The sequence below is a fragment of the Nansenia antarctica genome (assembly GCF_963989245.1).
Source record: "Nansenia antarctica genome assembly, chromosome: 7".
Lineage (NCBI taxonomy): Eukaryota > Metazoa > Chordata > Actinopteri > Argentiniformes > Microstomatidae > Nansenia > Nansenia antarctica.
The window spans coordinates 13,642,647-13,659,803 of NC_137677.1; the positions used below are offsets into that span (position 1 = coordinate 13,642,647).

Below are 17,157 nucleotides of genomic sequence, written 5' to 3' on the forward strand. Positions count from 1 at the left end.
TTCGATTGTGTGTTCCGTGCAATCACATGTCAAAAATATGTTTGTGGGTACACGGATGAAGATAGATTCCGTCTGTTAGGTGCTGACTGGGGTCTCGTCAAACGTGGCCTAATGGCTGCCTTCATGAGTTCATTGCTTCCTGTAGCCCGCAGAGATCCCCCTTAACTGCTGGTTACAATTGATGACTAGTGGACAGGCACTATCTGTAATCATCCCTCCAGGTTTTAGTCATCAATAGTTAGCTTTGTGATGCTTTCCAAACGGTCGGTAGATGGCCCCTAAGGGCCCAGTACGTAGCTTTAACCAGTGTGCGAATTAAATCACGGTGTGCGGGGGAGCCCAGGGATTAAAGCAAAAAATAAAAAATAATCTCCTGACGGAAAAAAAGATTCACGCCAAATCGGGGCCCGTGGCTTTCCGTGCGCAAAGCGCGCGTGCGATTTTCTGTTCTACGTTCTAATGCTTTGACTTTTCTTTCGGAAAATGTGAACACATTACCGCGTTGTCGAAAATCAATGACACATCGCTAGTCAACTAACACGGCTTGTTTTGTGAGCCTGCTAAACAATGTACAGTAGTGTTCTAGTTAACTAGGTAACAATGTACAGTAGTGTTCTGGTTAACTAGGTAACAATGTAAAGTAGTGTTGTAGTGAACTAGGTAACAATGTACAGTAGTGTTCTAGTTAACTAGGTAACAATGTAAAGTAGTGTTCTAGTTAACTAGGTAACAATGTAAAGTAGTGTTCTAGTTAACTAGGTAACAATGTAAAGTAGTGTTCTAGTTAACTAGGTAACAATGTAAAGTAGTGTTCTAGTTAACTAGGTAACAATGTAAAGTAGTGTTCTAGTTAACTAGGTAACAATGTAAAGTAGTGTTCTAGTTAACTAGGTAGCAGTCCAATCCATTTCGCTGCTGTATTTTGGCTTGACTAGCGAGTTTGTGTTGTGATTCTCACCCTAGTTTCACCCTTTTCCATAGTTTTGTATAATACATGTGTGGACTGACGATGTAGCGCAGCCTAACTTATTCTAATAATTATTTAACATAGTTTTATTCTGATAATGATTCCCCCCTCCTCCCAGACTTACAAGGTCACATTATTATTGGATTGGTTGTTTGGTGCCGGGTGAAGTTAGCTAAACATTTAACCTGCTAGCTAGCAAGAGAAACATAATGTCACTCTCCAAAGGTCTAAAGAGGAAAGTTGACGGTGAAAACAGGGCATTTAAACAGGAATGGACAGCGAACTATGCGTTCATCCTACCTGGTTTCATCAATGCAAAGCCGTTGTGAGAGACTCACATTTTCCGTGCTCACAATGAATGTTCCCTTCCACCTATACATGCGAGTTGTCCTTTTCATCAATGAATGCGATAAAGACGGACTAGAGGAATCGATTGGTGCATAAAAACCTTGAGAACTGCCGGATTAAAGTGACGTCCATAATAATAATAAATAATAATAATACATTAGACTTATAGCGCTTTTCTAGACACTCAAAGACGTCCATATCACCAGATAGCCAACAAATAGTAACCGATGGGAGATGCCAGTTTTCTCATTAAGTGAGATTTAATAGCCTAATATTATTTTTTCTATTTTTAATGAATGGCTCATTGTAATTATTATCCCTAGTAATGGGGGGTTCAGCAGATGACAAACTTCAGAGCCAACAGGCTCACAGCCGCAGAGGACGACCCCTGCTGGCGGGAAAGCTGAACACCTTCTACGCCCGGTTCGACGAGGGGCGAACGGAGGTAACCACAACACAGACACCACTCTCTCCAGCTCTCAGCAGCCTCACCCTCACAGAGCACGAGGTGAGACGCGTACTGAAGGCGGTGGACCCCAGGAAAGCCTCGGGGCCGGATGCGTCCTGGGACGGGTGCTGAGAGACTGCGCCGACCAGCTGGCCGGGGTTTTCACCAACATCTTTAACCAGTCCCTGTCCCAGGCCACCGTCCCACCCTGCCTGAAAACCTCAACTATCATCCCAGTCCCGAAGAAAAGCACGGTGAGCTGCCTAAACGACTACCGCCCGGTGGCACTCACACCAATCATCATGAAGTGCTTCGAGAAACTAGTCCGGGCCCACATACTCACACGCCTCCCGCCCAACCTGGATCCATACCAGTTCGCCTACAGAGCCCACAGGTCCACAGAGGACGCCATAGCGACGACTCTCCACGCCACTCTATCCCACCTGGAGAGGGGAAAGAGCCACGCGAGACTGCTCTTCGTGGACTTCAGCTCCGCCTTTAACACCATCCTTCCAGACAGGCTAGTGACCAAACTACTAGACCTGGGTCTATCACACTCTATATGTGCGTGGATCAAGGACTTCCTGACCGACCGCCCCCAGAGGGTGCGGGTGGGCCCCCACACCTCCACAGCCCTCAGCCTCAGCACTGGGTCACCCCAGGGCTGCGTGCTAAGCCCCATCCTCTAAAACCTCTACACCCACGACTTCACCCCCATCCACCCCAGCAACTACATCGTAAAGTTTGCAGACGACACCACCGTGGTGGGATGTATCTCGGGGGGGGACGAGGCGGCGTACAGGGATGAGGTAGAGCAATTGAGCAAGCTGTGCAAGGTTAACAACCTGCTGCTAAACAAGTCAAAGACCCAGGAATTCATCGTAGACTTCAGGAGGAAAAAGTCCGAGATCCTGCCCCTGCTCATCGACGGAGAGAGCGTGGAGATAGTCTCAAACCTCCGATTCCTGGGACACAACATGCGGGATGACCTGGCCTGGAAGGACAACACTAAAGGCACCATCAAGAGGGCACAACAGCGGCTATACACCCTGAGATGCCTCAAGAAACAACACAGCAAGAAGGAGATGCTGGTGGCCTTCTACCACGGCGCAGTGGAGAGCATCCTCACCTTCGGCATCTCCAACTGGTTCCACAGCTGCACGGCAGCGGAGAGAAGCGAGCTACAGAGAGTCGTGAGAACAGCACAGAAGATCACCGGCGCCCCCCTCCCCTCTCTGGAGGAGCTGTACAAAACACGCTGTCTCAGGAGGGCCTCCAAGATCTCCAAGGACCCGACCCACCCTGGGCACGAACACTTTGTCAAGCTGCCCTCGAACAGGAGGTACAGGACCCAGGCCGCTAAGACAAACAGACTGAAGGACAGCTTCTACCACAGGGCCGTCAAGGCCCTGAACACAGAAAAGGCCTAAGTTCTGGGCCCAGGACAGTCCGGACGGATTGTATGGCAGCTAGTGCTGAGGCACAAACATGTACATTTTCAAGCCTGCAAACTGTGACACTTTAAAATAATGTGAAAAAATACTTTCTTGTGAAATATGACAACCCTAGTTGACTATCTGTGCAGTATAGTACAGTGGATTGTGTACATAGCCTCTATTGATGTAAACCAGCTCCTTACCTTCTTGTGATTTTATGCATCTATGCTTTTTCTTTTTTTTATGTGTTTCTTTTTCCTTTCCTAAACACCAGGGGAGCCTCCCCTCCTAAATTTCGTTGTTTGGTACCTGTACTGTAGCAATGACAAATAAAGTCTATCTATCTATCTATCTAATGTAGCGTGTTTGCTCTGTCATTAAATGTTTTTCAGGAGCATATAGGCTAAGCGGATTCAGCTTCTTTTTTTTTTTTTGCGCCGATTTAGTTGTCAATGTTTTTCATAAAATTAAACTGCATTTGCTTTGTTACTGTTCACATGTGTGGTGCAGTCACATTCACATAGCCTATAAGTAAACATTAAGTTTGAATTATTTACTGAGCTGGCGTTACTTTTTTCAAACCACACACCGCATGTCGGCTATTTCAGCACCACGCATTGTCCACCTACTTATCACTATGAGGGGTTCAGCGTCAGTGCACCCCGCTGCAAGTTACTGTCGCATAGTTGTAGCCAATAAAGGCCTATATGTAGGCTATATAGGCTATTATATATCATTTATATACCTAATACCAACATCAAAATAGATTGTATGCCTCTACAAATCATATTACACCAGGTAAAATCCGTCACAACTTGGAATAAATCCATCGCAATTTGGAATATTTTAGAGCTCCCCCAAAATTTCACAAACCATGTTTCCAGGGGAGCTCATGTCACCACTAGGGGAGCTATAGCTCCCCGAGCTCCCCCTTATTTCGCACCCTGGCTTTAACATCAGAGATGTCTTCATGACAGTCGTGCTATGTCTGAAGACAGCTGTTAGTTGTACGTCTACAGTGGATAGCTATTTAGACTGACAGCTGTCAAACGTATGTCTCCTCACAGGGTTTCGTTAAAGTGGTGAAGAATAAGTCCTACTTCAAGAGGTACCAGGTCAAGTTCAGGAGAAGGAGAGGTAAGATATTTGCTCATGCTGGTTATTAAACACCGTATTTTAATGGGTCTTTATGAAAGTGCCATTTCTCATAGTTTCACAAAAAGAGTGTGCAACAGAGATTCAGTTGTGCATCTTGTCATTAGAGGGCAAGACCGACTTCTTCGCTCGCAAGCGCCTGGTCATCCAAGACAAGAACAAGTACAACACACCTAAGTACAGGATGATCGTCCGCTTCTCCAACCGGGACATCGTCTGCCAGGTGAATATGGATGAACGTCCTAGTCCTGTAGGAGCTGTTGACTGCTTGATGATGACACCCTTGACACTGAGCAAATTATAGGTGGTTCTTCATTTGCCTGGGTGATGTACTTCTTGTCATTCTGAGAGCAGTCATCTGATGCATATTATTACCATATTTAGCCAAAAGTATGACCATGCCTGGACTTTTCCTTGGAAAAAAGGCTGGCATGGGTGATTGACAGTGGTGATGGTTGAACAACAGAGCTGCTGTGTATTTGTATTTTGAATTCCGTGTACTGCATTTAGTTTTTCCTCATTGCTGTTTATTGGTTTGCCGCAGATTGCCTACGCCAAGATCGAAGGAGACATGATCGTGTGCGCAGCCTACTCCCACGAGCTTCCCAAGTATGGGATCTCTGTTGGACTGACAAACTACGCAGCAGCCTACTGCACTGGTCTCCTGGTGGCCCGCAGGGTGAGCTGATCTACTGCTGTCCTTTCCTGCTCTCTCACTACTACTTTGCATCACACCATATCATTTTAGTTTATGGGTCGCATATACTGTATGTGGACATGCCTACATTTGATGTTTGTTGGACAATAATGGGCAGAGATGGAGAAGTTGCTGAACTTTGAACCCTAACCTGGCTGAAAGCCTGATGGGTAACGTTACCACAGTATCTGAGACCCTGTACACACAGTCCTACTAGTCCTGTAGGAGAGGTTTACTGCTTGATGATGACACCATTGACACTGAGCAAATTGTAGTTGGTCCTTCATTTGCCTGGGTGATGTATACCTTCGTTTCAAGACGGGGCTGAGAGCAGTCTCTTTATGAAAGTGCCATTTCTCATAGTTTCACAAAAAGAGTGTGCAACAGATGGATTCAGTTGTGCATCTTGTCATCAGAGGGCAAGACCGACTTCTTCGCTCGCAAGCGCCTGGTCATCCAAGATAAGAACAAGTACAACACACCTAAGTACAGGATGATCGTCCGCTTCTCCAACCGGGACATCGTCTGCCAGGTGAATATGGATGAACTTTACTAGTCCTGTAGGAGCTGTTGACTGCTTGATGATGACACCCTTGACACTGAGCAAATTATAGGTGGTCTTCATTTGCCTGGGTGATGTACTAACACTTTATGCTGAGAGCAGTCATCTGATGCATATTATTACCATATTTAGCCAAAAGTATGACCATGCCTGGACTTTTCCTTGGAAAAAAGGCTGGCATGGGTGATTGACAGTGGTGATGGTTGAACAACAGAGCTGCTGTGTATTTGTATTTTGAATTCCGTGTACTGCATTTAGTTTTCCCTCATTGCTGTTTATTGGTTTGCCGCAGATTGCCTACGCCAAGATCGAAGGAGACATGATCGTGTGCGCAGCCTACTCCCACGAGCTTCCCAAGTATGGGATCTCTGTTGGACTGACAAACTACGCAGCAGCCTACTGCACTGGTCTCCTGGTGGCCCGCAGGGTGAGCTGATCTACTGCTGTCCTTTCCTGCTCTCTCACTAGCATCAGTTTTGCATCACACCATATCATTTTAGTTTATGGGTCGCATATATGTGGACATGCCTACATTTGATGTTTGTTGGACAATAATGGGCAGAGATGGAGAAGTTGCTGAACTTTGAACCCTAACCTGGCTGAAAAGCCTGATGTGTAACGTTACCACAGTATCTGAGACCTGTACACACAGTCCTACTAGTCCTGTAGGAGAGGTTTACTGCTTGATGATGACACCCTTTACACTGAGCAAATTGTAGTTGGTCCTTCATTTGCCTGGGTGATGTATACTTCGTTTCAAGACGGGGCTGAGAGCAGTCAATTTCAATAGAGACGATTGGTCCAGGAAACAAGCTCATTATGTTTGCATTTACTTTGTGATTGGTCATTGCAACAGTTGCTCAAGCACGGTTGATTGTTTCTATGTTTGGCCAACTAATTTGTTGATGTGGCAGGCCACAATTTTCATAAATCAGCCTTCGTTAGAGGTAAATGACAGTGTCTCTCTTTCTCCCCAGCTGTTGAACAAGTTTGGCTTGGACAAGGTGTACGAGGGCCAGGTGGAAGTCACCGGTGATGAGTTCAACGTAGAGAGTGTTGATGGTCAGCCAGGCGCATTCACCTGCTACCTGGATGCAGGGCTGGCCAGAACCACCACAGGCAACAAGGTGTTCGGAGCCCTGAAAGGGGCTGTGGACGGAGGCCTCTCCATCCCTCACAGGTAACGCCTCCCTCCCTCATCAACTTACTAGTCCTGTAGGAGTGGTTTGCTGCTTGATGATGATACCCTTGAAACTGAGCAAATTGTAGTTGGTCCTTCATTTGCCTGGGTGATGTATACTTCGTTTCAAGACGGGGCTGAGAGCAGTCAATTTTCAAACTGTTATGCTAGCTCTTGTGTTATTGTGCGTCAGTGGAACATTAGCTCTTGTTGTGGATGCTCTGTTTATGCTTTGTTTAAGTGTTCAATCATGTAAGCTCATATTGACACGGTCTGGTCAATTGGTTCCCGAGTCGGCATCCGATTTAATGTTCAGACTTTTCTTTTGAAAAATGTAAATACATTTCAGCATTGTTGATAATCAATTGACTCAACTAGTTTATCGGGAGCCTGCTAAGAATTTAAAGTAGTGTTCAGTGTTTCCTCCAGGATTTTTCACATTAGTGGCGGAGTGGTTATCTTTCGCGCCTGCACGCGCATAAAACGCGCACTGGCGCTCAAAACAAAGACGTAGTTTCACCAAAAACTAGAGGGTGGCAACAATTATAATTTCTTAAATAGCGGTTAAGTCATTAAAGCCGAGCAGGTGATTTTATATAGAAGGTGATCAAATAGCCTACCAATATATCCTACAGCTGCGGAACATGCGGAACGCGCATTACACACACACACACACACACAGAAAGATCAATACGAAGTAGGCTTACATGAGAGTACACGCACAAAACCGGCTAACGTTACTCATTAACTGTTTACACAAGTAAAATCACAGTGTGACAGTCAGATGGAGCATTCGGTAAACAACAACAGCAAGGTAATGCTATCAGTTGAGTTAAAGAAAACCCACTCTTACCTTTGAGGACACCAACATGAGCCCTGCTTACCCGTACCTCCGCCGTTCTGTTCGTGGTGATTTTAGAGGCAATAGATTATTTTTGCCCCGCGCATATTGCTATGAATAGTTCGAAGCTAGGTGCTTGCACGTTAGGTGCGAGAATGCTCTGTTAACCCATTAGCGGGAACATTATTTGTTTCACAAAATAGGCTGATTTAATTGACCATGAACATCAGAGACATACATTACGAATGTTCATTTAAAATAGTCTATACTGAGCACTGGTATAAGAACATGAACCAGAGAACAGCAGTAAATGCAATAACCCACAGTCAGCGCTGATGATGTTGCATTTTCGATTAGGATACGGGATTAAAGGCACCGGCGACGGGCTAAAAGAGAAATCCAAATGTCCCGCTAAATTCGGACCAATCACAAAACTGTTTTGAAAGCGCGTCTCCTCGCGCCGCGCGCCTGTTGAGGGCGATTCAGTCTCGATTGCAGTGCGAACACAAACAACGAGGTTAATTGCAACATTGTAAATAACTACGCCCTAAATCGTAACGAAATGTTGGTCTGGAAGTAGTGTTGTTCCGATACCGATACTAGTATCGGCATGGCCACCGATACGCACAAAAATGCTGGTATCGGTATCGGCGAGTACTTTACAAAAACGTAAGTTTTTTAAATTTTATTTATTTTTATTTTTTACTTAAGTTTTACAAAAACTTTACGAGTTTTACAAAGGTTTTGAGCAGTGCCAGACTAAGTGTTAGCAATAATTTTACATCGAGGTGAGTATGCGGCTCAAAAAACATGTTTTTTTGTTTTGTTTTTTCAAACGCCGTGGTATTGGATCGGTACTCGGTATCGGCAAGTACTGCACGGTCAGGTATCGGTATCGGTATCGGGATCAAAAAATGGTATCGGAACAACACTATCTGGAAGCGGCCTAAATCTAGCTTCAATCTGCTTTTTTTCTGTTCTCCGGTCATAATAACTCGCTGCCTGAATCAAAGTGGACTGTCTGAATCAATTAGTGGCGGAGGAAATTCATTCGAAATGCATATAGAGGAAACACTGGTGTTATAGTTAACTAGGTAGCAGTGGGGATTACTCACCAAATCCATTGCAATGCAGTATTTTGGCTTGAGCGAGTTTGTGATGTGATTTTAAACAACGATGAAATGTTTCAAAATGAAAGTCCAAACATTTTGATTGGTGGCTGACTTTCGGCCCAAATGACCAGACCGTGTCACCGATGACACAAAACGATGGACACTTACATTGATGTTTGGAAAGTGTGGATTTCGATCTTTACATCTGGCACCTTTTTGCTGCCTCTTCCAGCACTAAGCGCTTCCCCGGTTATGATGCCGAGAGCAAAGAGTTCAACGCTGAGGTTCACCGCAAGCACATCATGGGTGTCAACGTGTCAGAGTACATGAGCTACCTGATGGAGGAGGACGAGGAAGCTTACAAGAAGCAGTTCTCCCGCTTCATCAAGAACGGTGTTGCACCCGACCAGGTAAGTCATTCTGTTTCACCTGGACCCACTCCCCTCACATCCTGAGACGAGACATGTTCATGCTCAGTGGCCACACCAATCTAGATTCTCTCTCATAGTCTTTCATCTTTTTTCCCTGAACTGTACCACTACTGATAAACTTTCATCATATTGAGCATACTTGGTCTATGAAGAGAAATCACCATCACGCTGAAAGCCTGATGTATAACGCAACCACAATATATCTGAGACCTGTACGCACAACATTTGTACTTGCTTGGAAGTACATCAGGGAGGAGTGTTACTACTTTGTTTCTATGCTAGTCACAGGTTTTTAAAAAATGTTTCAATAATGAGATTGACTTGTTTGTCTTGTACTGTGCATGTTAATCTGTCATGTTTCAATTTGATAAAATGCAAAAATGGCAGCAACCTAAAGCCCCCCACTCGTCATATTAGTTTGATAGTTAGCTAGCCTGGTTTTGACCACTTTTCTACCCAGAACAAGCTCCAGTGTTCATGCCCTGATTCAGAGCAGTCTTGTCTTTTTAAACTTGTGTTATGTGCATACTTCTAGGACTGTGGTGGACAGGTGTCACCCATAAACCCATGTATGCTGTAGCCTGAGGAGTTTGCAATGAGAATATTTAAATTGACATTAGGACATTTTATTTACTGGTAGTATTAAACCAATTCCTTTGCTTCACTGTGTCCTACAGGTTGAGGAAATGTACAAAAAGGCTCATGCTACCATTCGTGAAAACCCAATCCACGAAAAGAAGCCCAAGAAAGAAGTCAAGAAGAAGAGGTGAGTTCAGGAGAAAGTTTTTTGAGCAGCAGTGTTTTCTGCCTGGTTGGTCTTCATGCTACTGATAAACTTTCATCATATTGAGCATACTTGGTCTATGAAGAGAAATCATGCACCACGCTGAAAGCCTGATGTATAACGCAACCACAATATATCTGAGACCTGTACACACAACATTTGTACTTGCTTGGAAGTAGGGATGTCCCGATCCGATCAGGGTTTCCGTTAACCGGTAATTACCGGTCATTGTTTCGGATTTCAATGTATGACACATCATTTGAACGCTTATGATCCGTAGTTCCAATCCACAACACGTTGCATTTGTTGCTTTAATAAACGCTGGCAGTCTTTAATTTAACTGTTGTTGGTGTGGACTATATACTGGGGAGGTATTTGTTATTATTCAGGGGCAGTGTTGCCACAGTTACTTTGAAAAAGTATTCTGATTACTGATTACTGATTACTCCTTTAAAAAGTAATCTAGTTACTTTACTGATTACTTGATTTTAAAAGTAACTACCGGTAAGTTAGATTACTAGTTACTTTTTTAGTTACTATTGGCAGCTGCCTAGGCACCCGACCCCCCCCCCCCCCGCAACATAAAAATGAAAACTGGTTTTGCCAAAACTCACTTTATTTTAACAGTAACTTAAATTACATAATTAAACTTTAAACAATAACTTAAAACAACAAAATAAAGAGTCTTTCTTTGCCTCACCCAACATAAATACTTGTTTTTAAACAATAAAATAAATATAATCTTTATTTAACAGTAACTAGCAAGGAGTGGTTTCACAAAACCTAAAACCTACCCTGACCATTCAGATATGATCCTAATATAATCCTAATCCTAAACTGGGTGAGTCTGAGTTTATCAATGATCAATATTTATGTTCTTGTCATCCTTTGCTGACACAAACTCAAAATAATCCTTATATTTCCAGCTATTTAACGCATATCTCTGTTCTCGCTCCATTGTGTAGGCTACGCTTCTGTTTACACTGTGCAATCAGCGTGGTGATACACGTGAGCGATTCTGCTGCAATCTCGCGATAGTCGAGAGCCGTTTTTTGCGGGCATGGCCTTCCATAGTAACCTCGTGTTGAAAACGTGAGCACTGACGTCACTCCCCAAGACGCGAGAAATGTTTGTTTACTATCGAACATTACAAAGAAATACTGCATTTAGCCTAAGTTATGAGGTAGTAACGCAATAGTAACGCACAGCCACTTGAATAAGTAACTTTAATCCGATTACTGATTTTGAAATAGTATCGCGTTAGAATACTCGTTACTGGGAAAAGTATTCAGATTAGAGTAACGCGTTACTTAGTAACGCGTTACCGGCATCACTGTTCAGGGGTCAAAACAATTATACAAATATCGGATCGGTATCGGTATCGCAGATACCCGAAGCCCAGGTATCGGTATCGGTAGTGAAAAAGTGGGATCGGGACATCCCTACTTGACAGTACATCAGGGAGGAGTGTTACGACTTTGTTTCTATGCTAGTCACAGTTTTTTTTTAAATGTTTCATTAATGAGATTGAAACAGTTTGCAGTTTGTCGGAAGAGTAGGTGATCATTTGGATTTACCGTGACAATTATTTATTTTGAACATGGTAGTCATGTTGCCCGTAGTATTATAAAGCTGTTTGCTGGAATTCATAGCCCTCGTTTGCTGTTACAGGTGGAACCGTGCCAAGCTCTCCCTTGCCCAGAGGAAAGACCGCGTCGCCCAGAAGAAGGCCAGCTATCTCCGGGCCCAGGAACAAGAGGCTGCTGACAGTTAGAATGGCGGCCTTCACCGTTCCTAATGATGGAGAGAAAATGCTTTGTTCTAATAAATCTATTGGAAAAACTCTGACTGCGTATTTACATTGTACAGTACATCAGTACATTCTGGTATTCCCATGTTGATACCTTTGTGGAAGGAAATATAGAAGTGTAAAACTGAACTGTAAAAGAATTATCAAAGGAAATGTCAAGCATGGTCACAGGTTATACAGAAGATGACTGATCATAGTGATCAAATGAAGAGGCCCCAACTTGTATATATTCACCACTTGATGGCAGTCTTGGCTAAAATTGGTTAGGCTTCTTCAGCACTGACATTTTGACTGTCTTGCTATTGTAGCCATGCACTAAATTAATTAAAAAGCTGTCTTGTGGCATGCGACGAAAAATATACTTTTCTATTTAATGTGCAAATTTACCATGCTCTGAGCCTTATGTTCATATAATTCATTCTACAGAAAGCATAGTGCCCTTGCAGATAACTTAGATGTACATTTTGAACTGCTTAATTGGTTTAAAGCAACTACATTAACCGACCTCCATGAGAAAGAAACATGTTGATTGAAGTTGGATAATTAAGTACAATTACATTGTTTACTAGAAATGTACAGTAAATCTAATAATCATGTGAACAGTACATGAAGGACAATGCAAAATTGATCCCCTCCATTCCACCTGAATTGTAAAGCACAATTTGCCAGTCAGTGACATTTTGATTTTGTCCCATGTTTTCCATAGAGGGCTTGGCTTGTAGGTCAGTAGTGTTGCTGTTCTTACTCAGCCATTATGAGTCCTTTGTGTGAGAGATTTTCTTCCACAACAGTGTCTTCAGGTTGTTTAGAATCAGAGAGTGTTCCATCTCCATCTGTTCCGCAGAGCCCTTGAGTGCGATGCAGGCGTACAGCTGCTTCTCCAGCTCCTCGCCCACGTCCGACGGCGCCCCCTCAGGAGGTAGTCCTTGAGCTAGTGATGGCGAGATGAAGCTTCATGAACTGTTGAAGCTTTCCATCCAATTGCGTCACACATGGACCGAAGCTTTGTGTTGCTTTATTTGCTCTACTGCGCCATCAAGTGGACAATAAATGTATAGCAGGCAGAGTGATAATGACACCGTGGCTTTGGTGTGTGAAGCTTTGAATTGAATAAATGTGCTTGTGTTACTAGGAACAACAACATTTTATTAATTTATTCATCTTTATTTAAAAATAACAACTTCTCCACAGTGCTGGGCTTCAGGCGGTTTCTTTTTTTTTTAGACAATTTCACCTGCTTTTGAAAAGATCCTTTCACAGGGCACAGATGAAGCTGGGGTACATAGAAAAACAACGGCAAGTTTATACAAATTTCCCGAATCGGTCACGTGGAGCAGGCGAAGCTTCGCTCTTACCATACGTCATCAACACATGCCTCGATACGCGCACCACAAAAATCTGCCTCGGTTACTCGACACACGCTACGAACCGTCGGCACGGAAGGACATCACTACCTTAAGCGCCCCGCAGGCCTTGGCCAGGTTGGGCCGTGTCACCTCCGGTGTGCAGCGGTGCTTCGTTAAGTCACAGGAAGTGTGGCAGTCGGCCCCGTACAGACAGTCCTCGTCCGCCTCGCAGTGCCGCTCCCTCATGGCCTCGTGGAAGGTCGCCTCGGGGACGATGTGCTGCGCGTCCATCACCTTCAGGTCGTGCCGGTCGTTGTAGCCGAAGCCGGCGGCGTTCACGTTGCACATGAGGAAGCTGCCGAAGGTTCCGTGGAAGACGTCCTCCACCAACTCCAACAGGCCGATGGAGATCTTGGCTTTCCGCGGCCACGACGGGGTGAACCACTGGTCCATGCTGCGGCGCACTCCGGCCGGGATCCACAGCTCCACGACCCAGGGCAGGCTGATCCCGTACAGCGGGGCGTTCGGCACCTTCTCCATCACATACAGTATGTACCCACGTCCATATATAAGACTTCGATGGTGTGTTCCGTGCAATCACATGTAAAAAATATGTTTGTGGGTACACGGATGAAGATAGATTCCGTCTGTTAGGTGCTGACTGGGGTCTTGTCAAACGTGGCCTAATGGCTGCCTTCATGAGTTCATTGCTTCCTGTAGCCCGCAGAGATCCCCCTTAACTGCTTGTTACAATCGATGACTTGTGGACACTATCTGTAATCATCCCTCCAGGTTTTAGGCATCGATAGTTACCTTTGTGATGCTTTCCAAACGGTCGGTAGATGGCCCCTAGGGGCCCCAGTACGTAGCTTTAACATCAGAGATGTGTCTTCATGACAGTCGTGCATTTAATACACACAGCGCGTTGCTATGTCTGAAGACAGCTGTTAGTTGTATGTCTGCAGTGGATAGCTATGTGGACTGACAGCTGTCAAATGTATGTCTCCTCACAGGGTTTCCTTAAAGTGGTGAAGAATAAGTCCTACTTCAAGAGGTATCAGGTCAAGTTCAGGAGAAGGAGAGGTAAGATATTTGCTCATGCTGGTTCTTAAACAACCGTATTTTAATGGGGTCTTTATGAAAGTGCCATGATTTCTCATAGTTTCACAAAAAGAGTGTGCAACAGGTAGATTCAGTTGTGCATCCTGTCATTAGAGGGCAAGACCGACTAATTCGCTCGCAAGCGCCTGGTCATCCAAGACAAGAACAAGTACAACACACCTAAGTACAGGATGATCGTCCGCTTCTCCAACCGGGATATCGTCTGCCAGGTGAATATGGATGAACGTTACTAGTCCTGTAGGAGCTGTTGACTGCTTGATGATGACACCCTTGACACTGAGCAAATTATAGGTGGTTCTTCATTTGCCTGGGTGATGTACTGAGTTTTCCAAGCTGAGAGCAGTCATCTGATGCATATTATTACCATATTTAGCCAAAAGTATGACCATGCCTGGACTTTTCCTTGAAAAAAGGCTGGCATGGGTGATTGATTTGACAGTGGTGATGGTTGAACAACAGAGCTGCTGTGTATTTGTATTTTGAATTCCGTGTACTGCATTTAGTTTTTCCTCATTGCTGTTTATTGGTTTGCCGCAGATTGCCTACGCCAAGATCGAAGGAGACATGATCGTGTGTGCAGCCTACTCCCACAAGCTTCCCAAGTATGGGATCTCTGTTGGACTGACAAACTACGCAGCAGCCTACTGCACTGGTCTCCTGGTGGCCCGCAGGGTAAGCTGATCTATTGCTGTCCTTTCCTGCTCTCTCACTACTACTTTGCATCACACCATATCATTTTAGTTTATGGGTCGCATATATGTGGACATGCCTACATTTGATGTTTGTTGGACAATAATGGGCAGAGATGGAGAAGTTGCTGAACTTTGAACCCTAACCTGGCTGAAAAGCCTGATGTGTAACGTTACCACAGTATCTGAGACCCTGTACACACAGTCCTACTAGTCCTGTAGGAGAGGTTTACTGCTTGATGATGACACCCTTGACACTGAGCAAATTGTAGTTGGTCCTTCATTTGCCTGGGTGATGTATACCTTCGTTTCAAGACGGGGCTGAGAGCAGTCTCTTTATGAAAGTGCCATTTCTCATAGTTTCACAAAAAGAGTGTGCAACAGGTAGATTCAGTTGTGCATCTTGTCATTAGAGGGCAAGACCAACTTCTTCGCTCGCAAGCGCCTGGTCATCCAAGACAAGAACAAGTACAACACACCTAAGTACAGGATGATCGTCCGCTTCTCCAACCGGGACATCGTCTGCCAGGTGAATATGGATGAACTTTACTAGTCCTGTAGGAGCTGTTGACTGCTTGATGATGACACCCTTGACACTGAGCAAATTGTAGGTGGTCCTTCATTTGCCTGGGTGATGTACTGAGTTTTGTCCCGCTGAGAGCAGTCATCTGATGCATATTACTACCATATTTAGCCAAAAGTATGACCATGCCTGGACTTTTCCTTGAAAAAAGGCTGGCATGGGTGATTGACAGTGGTGATGGTTGAACAACAGAGCCGCTGTGTATTTGTATTTTGAATTCTGTGTACTGCATTTAGTTTTTCCTCATTGCTGTTTATTGGTTTGCCGCAGATTGCCTACGCCAAGATCGAAGGAGACATGATCGTGTGTGCCATCTACTCCCACGAGCTTCCCAAGTATGGGATCTCTGTTGGACTGACAAACTACGCAGCAGCCTACTGCACTGGTCTCCTGGTGGCCCGCAGGGTGAGCTGATCTGTTGCTGTCCTTTCCTGCTCTCTCACTGGCTTCAGTTTTGCATCACACCATATAATTTTAGTTTATGGGTCGCATATATGTGGACATGCCTACATTTGATGTTTGTTGGACAATAATGGGCAGAGATGGAGAAGTTGCTGAACTTTTAACCCTAACCTGGCTGAAAAGCCTGATGTGTAACGTTACCACAGTATCTGAGACCTGTACACACAGTCCTACTAGTCCTGTAGGAGAGGTTTACTGCTTGATGACACCCTTTACACTGAGCAAATTCAGGGGTGACACCTGTCCACCACAGTCCTAGAAGTATGCACATGACACAAGTTTAAAAAGACAAGACTGCTCTGAATCAGGGCATGAACACTGGAGCTTGTTCTGGGTAGAAAAGTGGTCAAAACCAGGCTAGCTAACTATCAAACTAATATGACGAGTGAGGGGCTTTAGGTTGCTGCCATTTTTGCATTTTATCAAATTGAAACATGACAGATTAACATGCACAGTACAAGACAAACAAGTCAATCTCATTATTGAAACATTTAAAAAACCTGTGACTAGGATAGAAACAAAATCGTAACACTCCTCCCTGATGTACTTCCAAGCAAGTACAAATGTTGTGTGTACAGGTCTCAGATAACAGCATTATACATCAGGCTTTCAGCGTGATGGTGATTTCTCTTCATAGACCAAGTATGCTCAATATGATGAACGTTTATCAGTAGTGGTACAGTTCAGGAAAAAAAGATGAAAGACTGTATGAGAGAGAATCTAGATTGGTGTGGCCACTGAGCATGAACATGTCTCGTCTCAGGATGTGAGGGGAGTGGGTCCAGGTGAAACAGAATGACTTACCTGGTCGGGTGCAACACCGTTCTTGATGAAGCGGGAGAACTGCTTCTTGTAAGCTTCCTCGTCCTCCTCCATCAGGTAGCTCATGTACTCTGACACGTTGACACCCATGATGTGCTTGCGGTGAACCTCAGCGTTGAACTCTTTGCTCTCGGCATCATAACCGGGGAAGCGCTTAGTGCTGGAAGAGGCAGCAAAAATGTGTCAGATGTAAAGATCGAAATCCACACTTTCCAAACATCAATGTAAGTGTCCATCGTTTTGTGTCATCAATATGTGACACGGTCTGGTCATTTGGGCCGAAAGTCAGCAACCAATCAAAATGTTCGGACTTTCATTTTGAAACATTTCATCGTTGTTTAAAATCACATCACAAACTCGCT

General features: G+C 44.5%; 1 protein-coding gene and 1 pseudogene across 2 annotated transcripts; one reads left to right on the forward strand and one right to left on the reverse strand.

Annotated features, from left to right (window-relative positions):
• Positions 1-271: 271 nt before the first annotated feature.
• Positions 272-11,797, forward strand: LOC308162423 (large ribosomal subunit protein uL18-like; the record flags this gene model as incomplete). The annotated part of the gene is made up of 10 exons (XM_080536580.1): positions 272-289; positions 4,267-4,336; positions 4,462-4,577; positions 4,899-5,033; positions 5,470-5,583; positions 5,906-6,040; positions 6,591-6,793; positions 8,979-9,156; positions 9,855-9,943; positions 11,633-11,797. 10 exons carry the CDS (start codon positions 272-274, stop codon positions 11,733-11,735), a joined length of 1,161 nt encoding a protein of 386 aa, XP_080392706.1. The 3' UTR covers positions 11,736-11,797.
• Positions 11,798-12,523: 726 nt separating this feature from the next.
• LOC308162424 (divergent protein kinase domain 1A-like) lies at positions 12,524-13,995 on the reverse strand (annotated as a pseudogene). Its single transcript has 3 exons — positions 13,931-13,995; positions 13,226-13,691; positions 12,524-12,696 (listed from the first exon to the last, which is right to left on the reverse strand). The product of its transcript is annotated as a divergent protein kinase domain 1A-like (transcript).
• Positions 13,996-17,157: the final 3,162 nt, after the last annotated feature.